Source organism: Spea bombifrons, chromosome 5 (assembly GCF_027358695.1).
Source record: "Spea bombifrons isolate aSpeBom1 chromosome 5, aSpeBom1.2.pri, whole genome shotgun sequence".
Lineage (NCBI taxonomy): Eukaryota > Metazoa > Chordata > Amphibia > Anura > Pelobatidae > Spea > Spea bombifrons.
Window position 1 is genome coordinate 16,128,376 of NC_071091.1, and position 22,058 is coordinate 16,150,433.

The following is a 22,058-nucleotide window of genomic DNA, read 5'->3' on the forward strand; positions in this document are numbered from 1 at the left end:
CATGATATGCCTTTTAACCCCCTTCATGCCACTCTGCCTCCAGAAATGCCTTATACCCCCTATATGCCACTCTGTCCCATGATATGCTTTTTAACCCCCTATATGGCAGAGTGGCATATAGGGGGTTAGAAGGCATATCATGGGACAGAGTGACATATATTATTTTTTATTTAATATGGCAAGCTGGATCGGCTTGCCATATAAAGTAAACAAAAATGTCCCATAATATGCCTTTTAACCTCCTATATGGCAGAGTGGCATATAGGGGGTTAGAAGGCATATCATGGGACAGAGTGGCATATATTATTTTTTATTTAATATGGCAAGCTGGATCGGCTTGCCATATAAAGTAAACAAAAATGTCCCATGATATGCCTTTTAACCTCCTATATGGCAGAGTGGCATATAGGGGGTTAGAAGGCATATCATGGGACAGAGTGGCATATAGGAGGGTTGAGGCATATCAGGGAGGCAGAGTGGCATATAGGGGGGTATAAGGCTTTTCTGGAGGCAGAGTGCCCCATGATATGCCTTTTCACCCCCTTTATGCCACTCTGCCTCCAGAAATGCCTTATACCCCCCTATATGCCACTCTGTCCCATGATATGCCTTTTAACCCCCTATATGCCAGAGTGGCATATAGGGGTATAAGGCATTTCTGGATGCAGAGAGACGTATAGGGGGTCAACGGCATATCTGGAGGCAGAGTGGCATAAAGGGAGTTAAAAGGGATGTCATGGGGCAGAGGGGCATATAGGAGGGTATAAAGCATATTGGGGAGGCAGAGTGGCATATAGGGGGCATAAGGCTTTTCTGTAGGCAGAGTGCCCCATGATATGCCTTTTAACCCCCTTTATGCCACTCTGCCTCCAGAAATGCCTTATACCCCCCTATATGCCACTCTGTCCCATGATATGCCTTTTAACCCCCTATATGGCAGAGTGGCATATAGGAGGTTAGAAGGCATATCATGGGACAGAGTGGCATATAGGGTATAAGGCATTTCTGGATGCAGAGTGACATATAGGGGGTCAAAAGGCATATCTGGAGGTGGAGTGGCAAAAAGGGGGTTAAAATGCATATCACGGGGCAGAGGGGCATATAGGAGGGTTGAAGCATATCAGGGAGGCAGAGTGGCATATGGGGGGTATAAGGCATTTCTGGAGGCAGAGTGACATAGGGAGTAAAAGGCATTTCTGGAGGCAGAGTGGCATATAGGGGATTAAAAGGCATATTATGGGGCAGAGTGGCATATAGGAGGGTATAAAGCATATCAGGGAGGCAGAGTGGCATATAGGGGGCATAAGGCTTTTCTGGAGGCAGAGTGCCCCATGATATGCCTTTTAACCCCCTTCATGCCACTCTGCCTCCATGAATGCCTTATACCCACTATATGCCACTCTGTCCCATGATATGCCTTTTAACCCCCTACATGTCTCAGTCATAGCTTTTATTAAATATGGAAAAAAATAGTCTACATGAATTAATAAAGAAATAAAAGTTTCTTACCAGAATATCGTGAAGAATAATGTGATCAGTGTTTTGTTCCACTGAATAAAATGGAACTTTTTCATCTAAAAATGTTCGCAGTAGTAAATGTTTTGATCCCATTCTGTGTAATGTATTTCATTTATTAGGGCCTTTTAACACTTTTGCTTTCTGGCATTTTAATACAAATAATGAGATAAAAAGAATGGCACATAGTGTGACTCGGGTGTGTATAAGGGATGCGTGTGGGTATAAGAGCTTCACCGTGAGATAAACTATATGGGGCTGGTCTCCAAATTTTTCCAGGGCTGCTTTTCAGTCCCAGTCCGATCCTGTACATATTAGAGCGTGCTAGAACTTTTTGGCACTTTTATAGAGCTTACGTGTTGTTTCTATTTTATCTCGGGGTAACTTTTGGAGTTTTTTTATGGGGACTGGTGTAATTGTTGCACCCAGTTAGCTAAAGTGATAGCTTTAGTCAATACTTAGCTGTCCCATTGTGTGTTTTTAACACAATATGTGATGTGATAGTGGTAGCTGGCGAAGGAGAAAGCAGTACGATCTATATTATTGCACAGGGCTAAGGGGCTTTTACTTATTCCATTCTATGGCTATAGGAAGATATAGTGAGCAGAACCGGCATTAATATTTAAACAGAGTACCCTTTCCCCCCAAAAGTAATTAGCGTCTTGTTACTTTGCGATTAGAGATTACAGTTTTACTAGGTAGAAAACAGGCTTTGATGAAAAAAGGGATTGTCGTTGTTACAACTTAAACACCACACAAGTTTATTTAATCATTTATCTGTAGATTTAAGTTATAATGGATAATAACGTGATACATTTTACATTAATATATAATGTTATATAGTGTATATATTTGTAAAGTGCAGACAGACTCCGTATTAACAGTTATGAGCGTTAGGAAATTATTTTTATTTTCCCCCAAAAAGGAAAAACTTTTTATTTTTTAATATTGAATCACAGCAGCTGCTGCTCAAGGACGGACTGCAAACAAGCTCCTGAAATCTATTAAATTAATGGAAGTTTCTTATGGTTGTTTAGGAAACAGAATATGAAAAATAACTAATTTCCCAAATGTGCTTCTCAGTGTGTAATTCTGATTAATTCTAGTATGCTTTTTAAGCAGCGTACAGGACGTTTTACACTTTGTTGGCATGGATGACTTTTTTTTTTTTTTTTTTTAGTTCAGGTATTGTAGCATTTTCTTTTTCTTTTAGGCTCAAAATCTTCATTTTGATAGAGATGAACAGGAACCCACAACCCCAGAGGGCCTTCGCTCTAACCAACTGGCTTTGGCCCCCAACACCAATGGTAAATGCATACATACAGCATGTCTGTGGCAACCTGTGAATGTATGATATATATTTTTTGCTCTTTAGAGCGTCAGAACATACTTCTTTTTAACAATTAGTGGGTGGTGCTACACTTTGCAAAGGGTTAAATCTTCCTCATCTGCTGCGTTAAGACCTTGTTTAGCTATTTTCTACTTGACTTGTTTGGAGGATTAACATAAACTCATTAATAAACTCACAAATTATCTGATGAAGACTTTCTTTTTAGATGATTTTTTTTAAAATATTTTTTTTTATCTTTTCCCCCATAGATAATTGCGACATGCTGATTGTGACCCCATTGCAAGCGGACGGGGATGAGAAACTTAAAATTCAATTCAGCCTGCAAAGGACACAACTCGAGGAGAAGCACTCTGAAGAAATCGAGCGCCTTCGATGCTATTTCCAACAGCAGCTAAAAGAAAGCGAGGAAAGATACGCTACGGAAATAATCCACTTGCAAGAGCAGCTTCTGAATGTCAGCAAGACCTCTTTGGAGTTCAGGTTGGTTTATGTGTGTTGGTAATCGTATGCTTTCTCCAAAGTGCTCTTCCTCCTGAATGAACACATTTTTACTAAATGCAGCTTTAGAAACATCATTATTCTCTACAATTTTGTTCATCATTTTTGACCAGAACGCTGAATTCTTCTGCGGCAAAATCAGACACTTGGTGCCCGCGGTGTATTTAGGTTTTGGAAAGTTTTTTTTTAAATGTTTTAGCTTTATGTCATTAAAATGACAGGTTTGCGTATTGTTTATTTTGTCTGGCGCTGCGACCTTAACCAAGGACTGTGACCCTCAAACTCTGGGGCTATAGCTCTCATCACGCTATGCCGTTCAGCCGAGGTCTAAAATCATCTGGACAATCATACATGACATGTGCTTCTTTTACATGCATCATATAGAAGCGTCTTGATTAGCCTTACTCCGGCTACGTTGATCGTGGGGAATGGTGCGCATGCATATATAATAGGAGGGAATTGACTAGTGTTTTTGGTATAAGGTATCACTTGACTGCACTCGGAAGCTGTCGCCGAACCAAATATTGTTCGGTATCTTCACGTGGACAGGACTCTTCTGTAATGCAGCCTTGAGCTGTTCCGTCTACCGGCTTATAAAATGTGAATATAAAGGGCACAGGAACGCATCGGGATAACGTCTTTGTGTTAATTAAAACAGTGCTCTTTACGACCACGGTCCAATTTTACCTTATGTAATCATATATTAATGTAACGCCCGTCACAAAAATGATAGCTTATGTCTGTTTGCAATACTGAATATAAACAAATATAGGTTTGCAAATCACAAAGCTCTTTCTGATGACGCCTTTTAACAGTAAATGTCAGATGAGAGCTGCGTGGTCTCCGCCTCAAAGAGAGGCATTTAAATGAATCTCCAGAGCTTTTAATGTATATATAGACAATAAATGGCTATACATATTCGATTTCTCTTTTCGTATTAGGGAGATATCTGATAAGTCTGGGGTGGAACTCGGATCCCAGGAAGCTGATATTTTCAGAAGTGTCTGTGCGCCAGCAAGTGAGGAGTTAAAGGTAAAGTACAAAGAGTATTGTGTATACGCTTATATTCGCCTTTGTTTGTGTAGCGCCTTCGCACACAGCACGCCACTGTTTGTTGGTAACAACAAGATCAGATAGGGGACTAGAGCGCTGCTATCCAGAACCATGTATTCTGCATCTCATCCATATAAATGGTAAGTTATGCACAAGTTTAAAGGAACGGCACGTGCCGTATGGTTTGAGCAGCTGCCATCCTGAGGGGTCATAAACATTTCACTTTGTGTACCGAGTGATGCTGGAAATGACTGTCCATTCACGTTTAATGGCTACTATAATGTGGTTTCAATAATGTATTTTATTGTAATATTAGGAAGGGAAACGTTTGAGAGGCGTTAAGCTCGGTTCCAACGCTGCAAATGTTGAAAAATGGGTAAAATCATATTTATAATTCCCACCCTTTCTGTGTTTCATAAGATGGCTGAAGAAGATGCGGCAGTAAAGATGCCAAGTGGCCCCATTTACCAGCAATTACATACCCTAAGGCAAGCGCTGTACGCACGGTACGTAGAAGAAGTGAACGCGTTAAAGAAGCAGCATGAAGCTGAAGTGGACCGTCTGAAAGCGGATCTGACGGAGAAACACTCTCTCGAGAACGCGGCTTTAAAACAGGAGATCACGCAGCTGACGAAGGCCAAGCAAGAGATTTTGTATGAAAGCTTTGGGGAACTCTCCCTGTATAATCTCAGTGACAAGGAGGAACATCTTTCATCTCATTTAAACCACTTGATGGAGGAACGCTACCAAGAAAGGATAGAGGAAGAAATCGCAAGAGTAAGTGGGATTACCAAGCAGGCGCCTGCTATGCATTTGAATGGGGGGTGAATTCTGCAGGCAATTAAAGGAATAATCAAGGCAAAAACATTCTTTTTTTTTTAAGTGGCTGCCCCATTTCTGAAATATTTATTTCCAAACTATTACATAGAAACATAGAATTTGACAGGCGATAAGAACCATTCGGCTCATCCAGTCTGCTGTAAAGTCAGACCTTTATCAGTTCTTGGTCTCGTCTTCAGGATTTCTTTGTGGCAAGTAAGCGATAGGTATTATTTTTAATGAATGAATTCAAACAGATCTGTCACTATACAGAATCATGACATCATCAGATGATCTCTTTCAAACGTCCCTCTCCCGCTCTTGACAGCGGCTACACTTAAGAGAGGCAGAGATCTCACTCATGTCAAGCTTAGACCGCAGATATTTAAGAGCGAGACGCCGCACACATCACATACTCAATGCAAAGAGAAAGGAGACTACGCTGCCTGATATTACTGGGGTAATTATGCCCCATAATTGCCCATTAAACTGTGTGCCCCCTGGCCCTTTTATATGATACCTCCTGCAGACAGGAGGTTCCTCGCATAGTTCTGTATTTTTACTGTCGCTTTCTCATTGTGAAGTCACACATTCATGTTTAATGAGGTCGCAGTCGGGCAGCTAAGACCCCAAGTCTTGGATATCTGTGAAGCCGATCTGGTTGCACATTAGCACAGACACACAAAGCCTAGAAAAGGTTCAATTTCAGGCTTTTGTTATCAATTCTGTTGTATTTTTTTTACGTAATAAAATATTTATCTTTTTTTTTCTCTTCTCTCTTTAGTATATCTGAATTTAGTAGTTTGAATTTCATATGACAATGAGAATGCGCTTTACACGCTTAATCAGAGGCTTAGATGTCATGAATTATTACTTTACAGAGAGGGCTGTGAGTAAGTGGAGCAGCCTCCCAGCCGAAGTGGTAGATGTTAATACAGGGAGGGAATAAAAACATGCGCGGAAGAGGCATGTAATAATACTGACTAGAAGACAATTCCAAAGACTAGTTCAGGTTTGAGTCATTACGGTAGAAGTAATGGGAAGACTAAATGGACCAAATAGTTCTTATCTGCCATCGAATGCTATGCGTCTGTTTACTTTCACATTAAGGTCTTTGTTTTGTCAGTTTGTGATGTCACTATAAAAGCGTTTATTTATTCTGAAGGCGCTGTTAGCGAGGAGTCTGCGGTTTTCCCAGGTCTCGTACTACATGTCGTAGAGTTAGCAGGGAGGGATTTTGCGGGTTTGTTTGGTTGCCGTCACACCCTTGTTGCGTGTCATTTAAGCAGGTTTTTGGTCACAAGATGGCAGCTGTGTAAATGCAATGCAAGTGTACAGAGAAGTAGATACACAAATACATGATACGCCGTCACATACTGATAACATTTCATGGGAAAGTTTCCCTACATCTGACAAATAACCAAAATAATAATAAAAAAAAACAAAAACCCAGATGTAGCGTCTGCCGCATGAAGTAATAGATATTTCCGTTACTGGATATTGAACCAAAGTTTTCATAACTACTTTCATTTTCCTGTATAAATGTGTTGAGAGGTGGGCAGCCGTTGTTAGCTACATAAAGAGAGCGGGAAATATACTGTAAGAAGCTGTACTGGTTCTTGACGGTCCGTGTATAATAATTCCTTCCCGCGTGAGAAAACCTACTCATTCCTCCTCGACCCTCTTGGTCTCTTCTTTTGCTAGTGTTATCCCTATACTTGTGTGTGTGTGTATGTGTGTGTATATATATATATGTGTATAAATATATATATATATATAATCTCTGCATTTCATATCACCATGACGACCTATGAATCGCTTCTGCCAATTGGACCATTCCTTATGATGTGACCCCTTATCAAACTTGGCACTAGAGCAGGGCTCGACAAATCCCAGGCGCCAGGTCGCCATGGCGACTCAGAATTTTGTCCTGGCGCCTAGGAGTTTGTCAGCCTCTTACATCCACAAAAAAATGCCCCCGCGTCACCACACGGGGGCGCTGCTGCTGCTGTCTGCCCAGGAGTCTGGGCAGACAGCACAGCCACTCAGAGCCCGCCCCCGAGCCTGAGATCACTCCAAGGAAAACCTGCAATAGCATTTTCAGCTGCCACAGGCAGCTTCAGGAAAGGGGGTTCAGTGTTGATTACACAACATCCCCCTGCTGCCTGATCGCTCCATGAGAGCGACAGGGCAGCGTTAACCCCTTCAATGTCGCAATCGCTGCATTTTAGGGGTTAATTCCCGTTTTGTACGGGGCTCTGCTGCTGGTGGTCTGCCTGGAAGCCCAGGCAGGCCAGCAACAGCAAAAACGAGCCCCCCCCCCCCACAAGCCCTTTGATGACTCCTGTAGGCATGGAAGCCTACAGCAGTCATCAAAGAAACCCCCCCTGCAATGGCTGGTCTATAGACCAGCAATTGCGTCCCAGCTTCCAGAGGCAGCTTCAGGGACAGGGGAGAGGGTTCTTCGGTCTCCACATGAGTGTGGACACCAGCCCCAACACCCCCCTGCTACCTGATCGCTCCCTGAGAGCGACAGTGCAGCGTTAACCCCTTCAATTCCACAATTGTGTATAACACATTCGTGGCATTGCAGGGGTTAACATATGTCCCCACAAGCTTGTGGGGACTAATTATCATTCAATGCTGTGCTCCAATGGAACATCAGCATTGAAAGCGTAAAAAAATATATATATATATATCAAAAAAAAAACAACAAAACCCAGCACTGACCTGAAAGTCAAGGGTGCTTCCAGGTCAAATGCTGTGAGTTTAGTAAGTGGGCTGATGATGATCAGATCACTCCTAACCAACTGTTAGTTTTAAAAAAAATCCTGGCTCCTAACTTTTTTAGCTGGCGCCTAGATTCACAACAAATTTGTCAAGCCCTGCACTAGAGGCTCTTGTTATACACAACCCCCAAGGGTTCATCATGTGTCCTCATAGGGGTCTTATAATCCATCTGACACCTCATTTGATGTTGTTATAGAATAGCTTGTGTGGCCAGTCTTGTGCTATTTACTGAGTAGTCGCAATATAAAGCACACAGAAGTCTCTGTTTAATTGTCTCCAGAACTTAACTTTGTGTTTCTCCTTAATTGTATTCCTACAATAATGTGTTTTTCTCTGCTTACTTACAGCTTTTGTGTCCCACTTGTTCCCCTGTCTGATGCTCCTCGTTTTTTTTCCTCCCAAGGTTATCGTTGAGATGACCATCGGATTTGCTAAGCAAACGGAACTTGCAAGACTAGCAGCGTTGAGTAGCGAGAAGGCGATCTCACGTGAGTGCCCGTCTCAAACGGAGAGTGAAGACGTTACGCAGAGCGATGGCGTTTGCGTTGAGGAGAAACACTATTTGCAATCATTAGAAGTAAAAGATGCAGAAGAAATGCAAATAATGGCAATTGAGAATGTTTCTGCCGTTGGTGGAATGAAGTCGGATGTGCTGTTGCCGTCAGATCAGTGTTTAAGCGCAGGACCCGACGGTTCTTCAAGCCCAGAACACCAAGACGTGGCGGAACCCCTTTCCACAGAAAAGACTGTTGTTCTTAAAGAACAAGTAAGTGTGAAGCTTTTGACTTTCCTGCCGTTATTATTTAGGTGGTCAGCAATTAATTGGTTTTTACGGGCGCTTGAGATACTGGCATAAGAGAGCGCTCCCCGATTTATAAAGGTCTAATAATATCCAGGAAGGAGCTTGGCATTATAGGATAGTAGTGTACACTCAACCAACAGATTATGGGCTGAAAACTGTAAAAATGTGTTCAGATATTGTTTTCAGAAGAAAGTCAAATATTTGCTCTGGTGAGGGGTTAGTCAAAAAGGATATGTTCCCGGCAGAAAACATAGAATCGCTGGAGAAGGCAGCAAGCTCCGCGGTGTCCCTGTGAGTATGAAGCCTGGCTGATGCTTTATGAATAGCCCTAGATTAGAAAGCGTTCTGTTTTGTGGACTTTTAATAGTTTGGCTTTTAATGTTGGTTAGAGGTGGACATCCTTGAATTTGTAGCCTGCAATGGATGTTGTTGAAGTCCTAGAAATGTACTTGGCTTGGGCTGGATATAATTGTTACCCATGTTCCATGTAGATGGGTACGAGCGTAAAAACACTTAATTTCATATATTTTACTTGTTCTTTTTATCTTATCATATCCTTAAATTGTATAGTTCAATATTGATTATTTATTAGACTCTATTGTTTGAATTCATAATTCATTTCTAATATTTTTAATAAGAGAATGTATTCTTTAATTTTTCCATAAAAAAATCAGCCGTTTAAAGCTACAATAGTCATTTATAACATTAACTCCGTTACCGCTGGATTTTCCATCCATTTCATGTTTTTTTAATAGGCAAAATGTGCTTTTCTTTCAAAAACAAGGACACTTTAAAGTGGCCCCAAACATTTGAACAGTAGTGTGTATTATATATTGTCTCCAAACATAATAATAAAGTATATCAGGATACAAGAGAAATGTAGCAGCTTTTATATGCCGTGGGATAAGCCGCATGAACGACATGCATTTAACTTAAGACATTGCAATTAGTTTGAAAACAATCAAATCACTTCATATGCAGAGCACAGTATTTAACGGAAAATGTATTAATTTGGAAGGTTTAGGGCATATTATTAAGAAATTACCATTCTATGTTACCCTGAGAATTTTTTCCTTATCCCATATAAATGTGATTGGTATGGTATTTTTAAGATCTAAAACAGCCTATAATAATAACTACGTAATGAATTATGTCTGCGGTGTTCTGGTTTGTGGGTTCAGACTCTTTTTGACTTGGTATTTGATGGATTGGAGATTGCGTAAAGATAACACGCACTGTGTGATCGATCCGGTTTCCGATGTACTGAGTGTTTAAATATCTGTATATCTGTATATTGTTTTATAATAAACTTGTAAGTAGTTGGCGACCCAATTGCCCACAGCCAGTGGCAGAATGTATACTCTGATACTTGCATGGAAGAAACAAACTCTGCCGTTATATATCTTCTACATAGATAATTGCCGTCCATAGCTTGGCCAAAATACTTGTCATAGGAAGTATGAAATGCTTATATGGACCCTGGACAAACATCTCAAAAGCTCTCAATGTCTCCTTACCTTCTCCGCCAACTGCTTCCATGTCCCTGTCTTCTTTTTATCAGCTCTCTTGTCTCTTCTTCGTACACTCCTTCTTTCTTCATCCGCTTCCCCTCATATCGGCTCCATTGTCCAGGTGCTTCTGCAAAAGCCCGGGGCCTCCACGCACACCTTCACCCCTATTGGAGGAGAGAGAAGAGACTGTCCTTGTGGTGCGCCCTGTGGCTCCGCCCTTTTCAGGAGTTCTACTAGAAGCCCGAATATTGCAGACAGATTCACAGAGAAAGAAAAGCATTTCTATGTCTTTCATTCTCCGTGAATTCTTCTGCAATATTCTGGCATCTTGGAGTACGTCCGCAAAGGGGCGGAGCCACGGGCGCACTATGAGCATGGCACCTCCGCCGCTCTTCCTTCAGTACCGATCAGTCAAGTACCTGGACAATGGAGCTGATACCAAGAAGAAGCGAATGAAGACAGAAGAACAAGAAGAGGCAAGAGAAGAAGCAGAGCATGATAAGAGAGCATGGGAGTGACAAGCACCTAGGCTTCGTCAACTGAGAGATCTGAGGTCTGAACAAAAGATGACCTCTATTATAAGATGAGGTTATATCCCACTGGTCAGGTTCAGAAGTGTTGACCTGATCATTCTCTATTGAATATGCATATTACATGGTTGCCAACTGGCTTGTTTCTCTGTTTTCAACTTTAGCGTTCATGTCCCAGCATCCACAAAGTGCCCAAATGCTCAGGTCATACAAATATAGAAAGTGACGGCAGATAAGAACCAGTAGGCCCATCCAGTCTGCCCAACCTCTTAGTACTTTCCTTTAGTACCTGTCCTTATTCTATATCTAGCTTGGCCTTATGCCTATCCCATGCTTGCTTAAATGCCTTCACTGTACCAACATCTACCACCTCTGCTGGAAGGCTATTCCATGCGTCCACTACCCTTTAGGTCCTGGTGAAAACGGGCTGTTGAAGAACTAGGTGTAGTAAAGTGGGTTCTCTCTTCTATGAGGGTCCTATCTACATCCACTAATGTTACAGTGCTGTACCTTTTTAACCACAAAAAACTATTTTGGATACATTCTGACACATTGTATTTATCACAGGACTATAACCAGATGGTCGCAATGGGTGCAGAAAGCGCTAAGCTAAGGCTTCTGTATGAGGAGCGTGTTGAAGACATGAGACAAGAATTGGTGAAGCAGGAACAGGAACACCAGCAGGCAATGGAGGCCCTGAGGCTTGGGCACATGGCACAGCTGGAGAGGCAGGTGTATGACCAGGAGCAGCTCCTCGGAGAAGTCCACGCGCTCAGAGCACAGCTTGCCGAGGTAAAAACCCTTACATTTACAATGTTAGAAACCCACTTTGCCACCATCTCAAAGTGATCCTGTCATCATTGTATGTACATTGTAGAGATTTCGCTAGCACAAAGTGTATGTGTGTGTGTGTATATATATATATATAATATATATATATATATATATATATATACAATATATAATATATCCCTGATCTCTGCCAACGTTTTGTGTCCTGTCCAATATGGCTGCACAGCTCCCGCATGCACACACTATCACGCTCACCGCATTCTGCTCACCTAGCAGCCATGTTTGTATTACCTGACGGCAGTGTTTCAAATAACTTTTACTTGTACGTTAGCTACCGGATTAACTCGTATTCGTGAAAAGCTACTCCCTACAAAGTGACACCTTGTTATTTTTCAGCGGCGCGTGAACTGTGTGATTGTTATCGCAGATTAAGCTGCTTCCTTCAGGCAGCCTGTTGTCCAGAATGGTTGATGACACAGAGTACACGTGTTTGAAACAACATATGAACAATCGAGGTAGTTTCTAGTGAAAGTTAATGCAGGGGTGTTCATGGCTAAGACCACCTAAATTATAAAAGCAACCCTAAGTCCACCCTTCTGTCCAAATCCACCAGTGTCTGTAGCCAGCGCAACGCAAAATGCTTCCCCTGGTGGAGCTAAGTTTCTAATGAAGCTAATAGAAGAAGTTGTTGGCATCACAGGAAGGTTGGACTAGAGAATAAGCTTTGGAAGAAATATGTTTATTATAAAATAGAATTTTTTTTATTTTTTTTATTATTAAAATATATACATTTATGATATATACAGATTACCGGTGCCCAAACCTTTAATGCTGTGTTCTGAACAGAAATTGTTGTTTGAAAGATTTTAATAAGGTGACAAATTCAGGTAAAATAAAATCATACTATTTCTCGCAAAACAAACTTTAAATGGTTCCAGATTTGGTGGAGTATTTCATATACTGTGTTTTAGTAATTTTTTTATATTGTTTTTTTTAATTGCCTGAACCTTCAAATAGCCTTCAGCACTAAATATTCCGCGTTCTCAGTTGGTGTTCGTAATGTAGCAACATAACGCCGATAAATGATTTATAATTTATGAATGGATGGCTGCATTGCTTTGCTCTTCTTCTAGAATGTGTCCCTGGCCGGTGAAAACCAGGCCACGGAGCGAGAGAAACTGCTGTTGGAGGAGCTGGAAGCGTTGAAGCAGACGTGCCTGAATGTCAGCGAGAAGCGAGAGTTCGCTGTGCAGGAAAACGGCTCCCAGACTGAGGTGAGGCCGGGTCCGCGGCTTCCAGCTGCCGTCATTGTGCCTACCTGGTCGGTGTAATGGTGTCGGGTTATGCCGGGGCATTTAATTCCTTTCCCTGTAGGCGGGAGTTCACTGTTTATTGTCACTCAGACCGAGTCCCCGGTTACCATAGCATTGCCAGGAGTTGTCGGTGCTACGAGGAAGCTCTGGCCATGCTAATCGCACATTGCCTGCGTAGCTCCTACATATTTCAGACTCTTTATTTTTAACTGGACTCCGCAGGGAGAGGAAGTCTCTATTAGTCGGTGCCGTCGGTAATATGTAACAGGAGCTGGCTAATCCCCAGGAAGATAAGGACACGTCGCCTCAGGTATGACAGGATTCCTGTCCCTGTTTTCTTATTTACCTCTGCAAAAACTTTCGCAGGATGAACACGTCAAAAGGACAGACGGCCCAGAGGATACGTGGGAGGGTGGTCACGGAAATCAGGAAGACCGCGAGGAGGGCAAGGACGCCCCGTCGGGTGACCCCACCTCTGAAAGGTATGCGGCATATCTGCCCTTCTTACAGCATGTCGTTAAGAAACATTAGAAAGCAGTGTAATCTCGCGTTAGATAAGACATGCAATGCTCTGCAGGGCACCAAATAGCTTTATAAAGCCAGTTTTTGGGGGGGATTTGTACAGACTTCTGTAAAAAGTAATACTGGGTAATATTTTTACACTATTTGTAAATATTTTTTGTGTTGATATTTATAGGAGTATGATATTACTATATCAGCAGAGTTATTACATGCAATATAGAGCCTTTAACATATTGGCTTTGTTCATCAATGTAATTTGGCCGTAACCCTTTTGGTGCTGGTGGAATGTTTATTATATGTGGTTTTAACTTCTAGACTTCTCAGGGTCCATCCTCTTCTTGTTCTTTATTTCTTCTTTCTTGATCTGCTTCTCTCTGCTATTTGTTGTGTTATCCAGCAACGTGGCAGACGCGCCGCATAAACCCTCTCCCCCGTTTGGAGGAACGGGGTAGAGGCTGTCCCCATGGTGCGCGCGAAGGTTCTCCCCTTTTGCGGAAGTACTTCCTAGAGGCCAGAATAATGCAGACAGGTCCATGGAGAAAGAGAAGCGTTTCTGCATCTCTCCGCAAATCAGTCTGGGGGACAACCTCTCCCCCATTCCTCTAGTTGGGAGAAAAGGTATGTGATGTGAAGAGCCGGTTAACGGAGCAGATAACGAGGAGAAGCAGATGAAGGAAGATGACAGAAGACAATGTTTTCCATTAATATTCTGTGCATATTTGTAACATAACAAATGGCAAGAAGAGGAGCTTCAGAAAATGAGACGGGAAAGTGGTTAGCCGAGAAGGGAGGGAAAGCCAGGGTAGTTTTCTGTCCAATAAAATCTACCAGATTATCTTGAGCCACCTTTTTAATCTTATAACGAGGCATCCAAGGAAAGCAGAGGTGTCTTCACGAGATGAAAGATTCTCGGGTTTCAGGAGCTCCTTCAGGATTTTTTCCATGAATATCATATCTTTGCAAATTTATTAAAACATTTTGAGAGCTTTCACATCAAGCAGCCTATGAACCAGCTCCAAAGTCATCAAGAAAGCAATTCAGATTTATTTAACCCTAGCAGTAGGTCATAAGAATAGGCGGCATAAAGTTTTAATGCAGAGCGTGATATATAATCCCAGAAAGTAGGATTGTACTATAGGGAGTAACGACTACCTTTAATGCACATTTATGTGTAGAATCAAGAGAACGGCATTTTCATAATGTAATAATGGCAATGAATCGCGTTCACCCAGAGTTTGAATATATCTAAAACTTCCAGCATGTGATGGGAGGTTTTGTAAAGTAAACGTTACATCCGTCAGCACCGGACTTTTGTTTTCTGTACACGTGGCTGAGAACCCTTTGCACGGCACCCAGTTTACACTTTTCACATAAATCTTCTGTATCACCTTTAAGACGGGAGGATTTTCTTTTTGGGCTAATATTTTTTTTTTAGTCCAAACTATAATTTTCTAGTTTGTATGCCTTAAAACATTCCTGTAGTTGAGGATTTTTACCATAAACGCTGTACCGCTTCTCTTACAAACCGCCACTCTGTCATTGAACCTTGAGTGTTTTGCCAACAAAGATATAAACCCTGCCAGAACCAGATTGCATTTTAATGTATTTGATATATCTCTATCTACATATTTTTAGTTTATTGTTTTATTTTATTTTTTTGGCTGAAAGGAAACAAATGAACAGAATTGGTGATCTTTCACTTTCTTAGTTTTATATTTATTTATTTGTTACAAATTACTGCGATTACACAATTTTAAGTGTTGTGTGTAATCCCATGTTAACTGTGAATACATTGTAAAGACCTGTTTTGTTTTTGGGGTTCTTTGTTTTGTTTTATGTTCAGGAACACTTTGAAAAGAACGAATAACCGGCTGCTGAATCTTCTTTCTGAGATTGAAAAAACAACCTCCGCAGTAGAGGAAACCATAGGGCGCCACGTTGTTGGGCTTCTGGATAAGTCTGGCAGAGCTCTGGGTACTCCCAAGGTTCTTGTGTGGAGTTCGGAATCAGAAGACCGCCGTGAATACGGCACGGATGACCCTGTCGCAGGTACTGTGCTTGTTCATGCCTTTGCATCTAGACCAGGGGCGTCCAACCTGTGGCCCTCCGGCTGCTGCAGGACTACATCTCCCATAATGCTCTTTCAGCTAAGGGGCTGGCTGAGGAGAATGAGAGATGTAGTCCTGCAGCAGCTGGAGGGCCGCAGGTTGGACGCCCCTGATCTAGACTATTGCCTACATCACGAGAATATACAATCCTGGTTTTAGTAACAAACTGAGAAGATTTACTCCAATTTAATTTTATCTGATTCCTGTGTGGTGTTTGAATGAGATGCTAATGTAGAACATTCCTCCAATTTCCCATCAGACAGAATGGGGCACTCTTTGAAAGTATCTCAACAGTTATTCACATGCCCCTTTCTCCTGGATTATCTGAGTCTCAGTAGACACAATGATCTTATGAAATACATGTTAATTAGTCAAGGAACCTTTATGGAACCTTGAGTAATATGAAGCTTTTGTCTATGACTTATTGGTGGTGTTTTGTATCCATATGTAAAGGAGTGAAAACAACTATTGTGCTCTTAGTCACTGCTAGAATACCAACAAACCACGCAGAGAACAAGTTAAGATATTTCAAGTTTTAATGTGGGTGACTAGATTGGGTATCAGAATCCTAAAAATTAGGTAATTGTGTCTGTCATATATATATATATATATATTTATATATTTATATATATATATATAATATATATATATAATATATATGTGTGTGTGTATTATAGACACATTCCCACATTCAGCCTAGTACATGCTGTTCGTCGGCATGGGTCATGCTCTGCCTGATTGGCATCTCACACTGTGTTTTGAAAATCAGAGATGTGCCCAAACTAGGATATTTTGGTTAAAAGCAAAGGCTTTGAGGACGTCCTCTTTACAATTATTTTGAATAGTTATTTTATTAAGGGATCTCGGTCGCTGTTTTTGACCATGCCTGGACAGATAAGGTCTTTAAAAATGTATATAAGGGATGCCTCAATGTAGCGTGACCACAAGGTTGGCATTAGACAGACTATTTCTATGTATATCCTTCACTGTTGTGTAAGATGGGCTTTCACATAGCCTGATGGCAGCAACAGAGTTCAGCTCTTCACACAGTCCTAAGGGCTCCCACCAAAGTGCCGTTTTCCTGAAGTTCCCTTCATCCTGCTGAATGTACTGTCATTGTCCGGCACAGAGAGGTTTTTATAACGTACAGATTAGCATACTGTAAGAAATATTAATGTTACAGTAAATAAGTTAGAACTTTTTTTAGACCAATTATTGAACCTTTTTGTTCTTATTCTATGATGGAACAGAAGCATCAGTATCCACCAACTCTCTTAATCACGGAAGCCGCTGGTTTAGCATTCCCTTACCGTGGAAGCATAATCATCCATCCACTGCCAGAACCTGAGGCCACTCATTTGACAGGGAGACCAGTGCTCAGAGACCACCGTGTGACTGACAGCAGCACCTGCCAACTCCCAGAACCAAAGCGACCTCTTAGCACAGTGTTTGCTACAAACCAAATAAATGTTAAGAGAATCTGAAAAAGTTCATTTTCGTAACAGTCTTCCTTTAGGCTATAATCTCTAGCAGCCTTGGTCTTGGTTCCTCTTATTTCAGTGTTTAGCTGATAAAGCTTTTGTAAACTCATTGGCCATTTAAACAATATTGTATATGAACAGTTTCTCAATATAGGACATTTCATAGATTTGCATTCTGTGAATTACAATTAAAGAAATAAGAAACATTTCATTGCTAGGCACTCATATCCATTTTATATTTCTAGCTACTTACCAAAAATGTGGCATTTTCCAGCATGTCCCAACTAACTTCAGTAAGCGGTTCAGTGCATAACCAAGCACTTGTGACCCTCGCTACGAAGGAGGCTATGTATTAAAAAAGATTATCATTGGAAAAAGGGGTCTTTTTAGTGTAGCATCAAGCCAAGCCTTTTGTTCTTGAAAACCAAAAGTCAATAAATATTGGCTATGTTTTCTGCTACGGATGCAATAAGAAGAAATCATCACTTTAAAAATGTAACCTTACTAAAAATTGGATTATAAAAAAAGACAGAAATCTTAAGAGGGGGTCAGCAGTACGTTAGGAATATCCATGTTTTTTTTGTTTTTGTTTTTTTTTTTTATAACTACAACCACAGTAGAAATAGTACATCAATTCAAATATAGGCCTCCAGGATGTCCTATGTATACGGTGGACAACCTACAACCCCACCGATGAATGGTGAATATTAAAATACTCCATTAAACCTGTAGAGGGGGAAAAACTACTGCAGCACACCACCCCTCCCATGAGAGTCTCACGTTTCACGCCTGTCTTAGCTTCTTGAAGAAGTCACTGGTAAGAAAGCGCTTCCATTGATACTAATGGGATCGCTTTCTGTGCAAGATCTCATTAGACCACCTGGGTCTCTCACATGAGCCGATGCAAGAGCCCGGGTGATTTGTGAGTGCAAGCACGACACGTATTCAACCGATCACATCTCATGCAATCCAAGGATGTGGGGGTTGGCATTGGGGGTAGAATGGAAGTAAATGGATAGGGAGGATTATGCTAAGTCTCCATTTGCGGGGGATACACCGCTGTCATATGCATGAAAGTGCAGATAATGGCTGGAATGTCCCTTTTAATGGAGAGTGCTAACATGTGTAGCTGCTCTGCTGGGGTCTTTTAAGAAGATCGGTGCAGATTGTAACGTTTGGAATGTACCGTATTTGCTCGATTATAAGACGAGGTTTTTTCCAGAGCAAATGCTCTGAAAAAATACCCCTCGTCTTATAATCGGGGTCGTCTTCTAATCAGACCCCAAAAAAATGCTGGCGCCATGCTGCTTACCGGTCGCGAGCAGCGTCTCTTATGTTAGAAGCAGGGCAGGAAGCTTGCAGCGTCCTCACAGAACTCTATCTCCCCCCTCCCTCCTCTGAGGGCGGGGCCAGAGAAGTTGCTACAGCCGGTCCCCTGCAGAAGTCTGCGAGTGGGAGATCTGCAGTTCAGGTGAGGGGGTGGGGGAGGGTTTTTGAGTATGTGTGAAGTGTGTGTGATTAAGGGAATGAATGAGTATTTAAATGTTTGTGAATGAGTGTGAGTGTGTGTGTGATAGCATGGATGTGTAAGGGGGGTGGCGGTTGTAGCATGGCATATGGAGGCTGTAATCCCACTGCTATCATCCCCAGGTTCCAGCATGTACTGGCTGCCTTGGCTTGATAGGAGTGTGATTGCTGTTAGCAGTTTGATATATATATATATATATATCAAACTGCTAACAGCAATCACACTCCTATCAAGCCAAGGCAGCCAGTACATGCTGGGTTAAAAGGCATATCATGGGGCTGAGTGGCATATAGGGGGTTAAAATGCATTTCTGGACCTCCAGAAATGCATTTTAACCCCCTATATGCCTATATACCTCCAGAAATGCTTTATACCCCCCTATATGCCACTCAGCCCCATGATATGCCTTTTAACCCCCTATATGCCAGAGTGGCATACAGGGGTATAAGGCATATCATGGGGCAGAGTGGCAAATAGGGGGGTATAAAGCATTTCTGGGGGCAGAGTGGCATAACTGGGGGGGGCAGGTTGGCAAATAAAAGGAAATTTAAAAAATATATTTTTCTCAATCATAGCTTTTATTAAACATGAAAATAATTTACATTAATTAATATTTACTGGTAAAACTTTTTCCCTATAGGGTAGTCTTATATTCAGGCTTTTTGTTTTTTTCCTTAATTAATATTTTGATTTTGGGGGGTCGTCTTATAATCGGGGTCGTCTTATAATCGAGCAAATACGGTAATCTTGTTACAAGCATGGACACGTTCTCTTTCAGCAAGTAACAACTTGCATGATATTAAATATTAAGCTGCACTTGAGTTTAATCAGCAGATTATAATGGTTTTGTAATTACTTATAGCAACTGATCATTACTGGATTTAATTAAATTCTTGTTTCATGGAGTAAAACGGAACATTTCTTCTTAATTATTATCAGCTTAAAACAACATCTGTGAGCGCAGCATGTTTTCTCTGTAGTGTATTTTTTATGAGAGTTTAGAGGACGGCAAACTAGGCAAGGGTCCCATGGATTCACGGATTGATCTGAAGAGTAAAGGGTAATGGCAGCTGCATTTGGGCCCTCACTGGCCACCAACAGGTTCTTAGACACCCTGTTTGGGGGTACATCGTGTGTTGGACTGTAGGGGGTGTCCTTTACACGCTACTATGTTACAGTAACTTGTAGCCTTGGGTGGAATCTCCCCATACTGCCGTAGATAAAATATTTAAAATAATAAAGTTTATTATTGCCCGATTAACATTATAATTTATTATTGCCGAGTTAACATCCTCTGTGGTTGGAAAGGCCATGGTGGAGGACAAACACAGGCCTGACCACCAACCCCCCCGACTCAGGGAACATATTTAGAATTAGCAGAGCCCTAGATTTGAAAACAATCGCTTATATCAATGTTTTTTACTTCTTTTGTGCAATATGACCAGTGTTTATCAACCTGCCTGGCAGCTGCCACTTGTCATCCAATATTACCAAGAGGGCTTGGTCTCCCCTTGTACCAAGGTACAAGAACTGCTCAGCAGAGACCCTGTTCATAACCCCCATGTAGCAGGTAGGGCTTTGTATTTCTCCCGAATTACTAACTAGCTCTGTTATCTTAGCTCAAACTACCAGCAAATACTCGGACTCCTTTGCCTGTTGTAAATAATAGAATGGCTGAATGTTAATCACCCAGCTGGACTCTCTGACTATTTCAAATCTATAGAGGAACAGACTTCACTCGCAATGTCATCATCAAAGAGTCATCTCATTATGGCGTGATGACGTCCAGCCACCTGTGTCGTGTATTCATTTCTGGTCTAAAAACATTTTGTCCCCATGTAATACAGGGTTACCCACTTTTGTAATGCTGGGTATATATGTGGACACTATTAGAATAATTGTGACATATAAACCTTGGGGTTTTTGCACACACTATGGTAACCATAAAGAGAAAATGGAAGAAATGTAAGTTGACCTAACATATAACACAATATATGAGGGTATGCAAAATATATTAATGTGCCTTAAATATTCCTCGCATCCCATTATTTGTCCTCCTTGTGTCAAACACCTGACCCTAAGGTTTCCTCCCCAGCAGGATCTGGTGCTGCGGGCGACGATGCCCGTATCTGGTCGGGAGAAGACGAACTGAGCCTACCGCAGCCCCTCACGGAATTCGCGGGGATAGACATAAATCCTGAGGACGAGGCCAATGTTCTTACTATTGGCTCCCGTCTCCAGACAGCAGTGGAGAAACTTCTGGAAGCCATCAACGAAACAACCAATCAGGTATACATAATGTGTTTACATGCGGTTTATTGCCGTGTTCGGGTGCTAAAAATCCATATCATCTGATTCCGTGTGTTTTGATTCACTAATGGCCTTTGTCCTAGAGGTACTGCGGATTATCCGATTAGGTGAGAATGAGATTAGATCATCTATGAAATAAAAACCTATGGGTTATCTCCCTCCTGTGTAGGATGTTGGGTGAAATTTTGGCTTGAGTTTTTTTACACCAAGATATATTTCCTCCGACATTCTATAAACATCTGGCCATTTTTATAGCCTTTCCCAATGTGTTTGGGTTGCTTTTGGTTCTTTTGTTGTCGTCATCTTGAGATAATATTTTCCCTGCCCATTCCTCAAGGTGGTAATTATACCGATGAGTCTCTTTACCCAGGCCGCTGCTGCTACATATGCCGAAAATCATCAAAGACTTTGGTTTACCACAAAAGTGTTCAAGCATATTTATCATAACAATAAGGCTTTATTAATAGAAGATTATTACACTCCCACGCCCTACATCCTTTCTTCAATCCGCCTTTGTCTTAATATTACTCTGCAATCTGTTTACCAAGAGGTTGCTTTTTGGTTGAGAAGAAAAAAAAACTTTTTTTTAAAAAAAAAATGTAACTATATACTTTTTGCTTCTGGATATACCTTTTGATTAACCCGCCCCTGCCCTCTACCCCCCAAAAAATCAAGAATTAAAGGAAAATTGCATTCATCAACAACGTCATTGACATTACGATATAAAAAAAGTAGCAATTAATGAAGAAAAGGAAGTCATGTTTATAAAATGTCAGTCTGTACAAAGGGTAGAACCCTAAACCAAGCAATAAATAAGAAAATAAAATACTAAATGTTCAGAGTTTTAAACCAAGTCAGTGTAAACAAACATCGGACCATGGAGGAGGAGGGAAGCTGCTGCAGCAGCAAGGTTGCCGCTTCCAGGTCAAGTAAGTGGGAGGTTTTTTTTTGTTTTTTTTTTTTACCCATATTGGACGATTGCATTTTAAAGTGTTCACAGGGTGTGTTAATATACATTCTTCATTAGAGAGCATGTCAGAGAGGCTTTCATGCTAAATGTGAGACCTTGTGGTGTCTGCGGTGAGCAGGAATTGCTTGTTGATCTCTGCCTGATGAACCTGTAACTGTTTTGATA

At 41.4% G+C, this 22,058-nt stretch overlaps 1 protein-coding gene across 1 annotated transcript in view; it reads left to right on the top strand.

Annotated features, from left to right (window-relative positions):
- Positions 1-22,058, top strand: part of AKAP9 (A-kinase anchoring protein 9) — a 91,128-nt gene that overhangs the window by 30,981 nt on the left and 38,089 nt on the right. The window contains exons 13-22 of the mRNA XM_053467674.1: positions 2,729-2,822; positions 3,115-3,346; positions 4,306-4,396; positions 4,838-5,194; positions 8,430-8,792; positions 11,437-11,661; positions 12,795-12,935; positions 13,341-13,456; positions 15,340-15,538; positions 20,696-20,902. Of these exons, the coding sequence (XP_053323649.1) occupies positions 2,729-2,822; positions 3,115-3,346; positions 4,306-4,396; positions 4,838-5,194; positions 8,430-8,792; positions 11,437-11,661; positions 12,795-12,935; positions 13,341-13,456; positions 15,340-15,538; positions 20,696-20,902 (2,025 nt within the window). The remainder of the gene's footprint in view (positions 1-2,728; positions 2,823-3,114; positions 3,347-4,305; positions 4,397-4,837; positions 5,195-8,429; positions 8,793-11,436; positions 11,662-12,794; positions 12,936-13,340; positions 13,457-15,339; positions 15,539-20,695; positions 20,903-22,058) is intronic.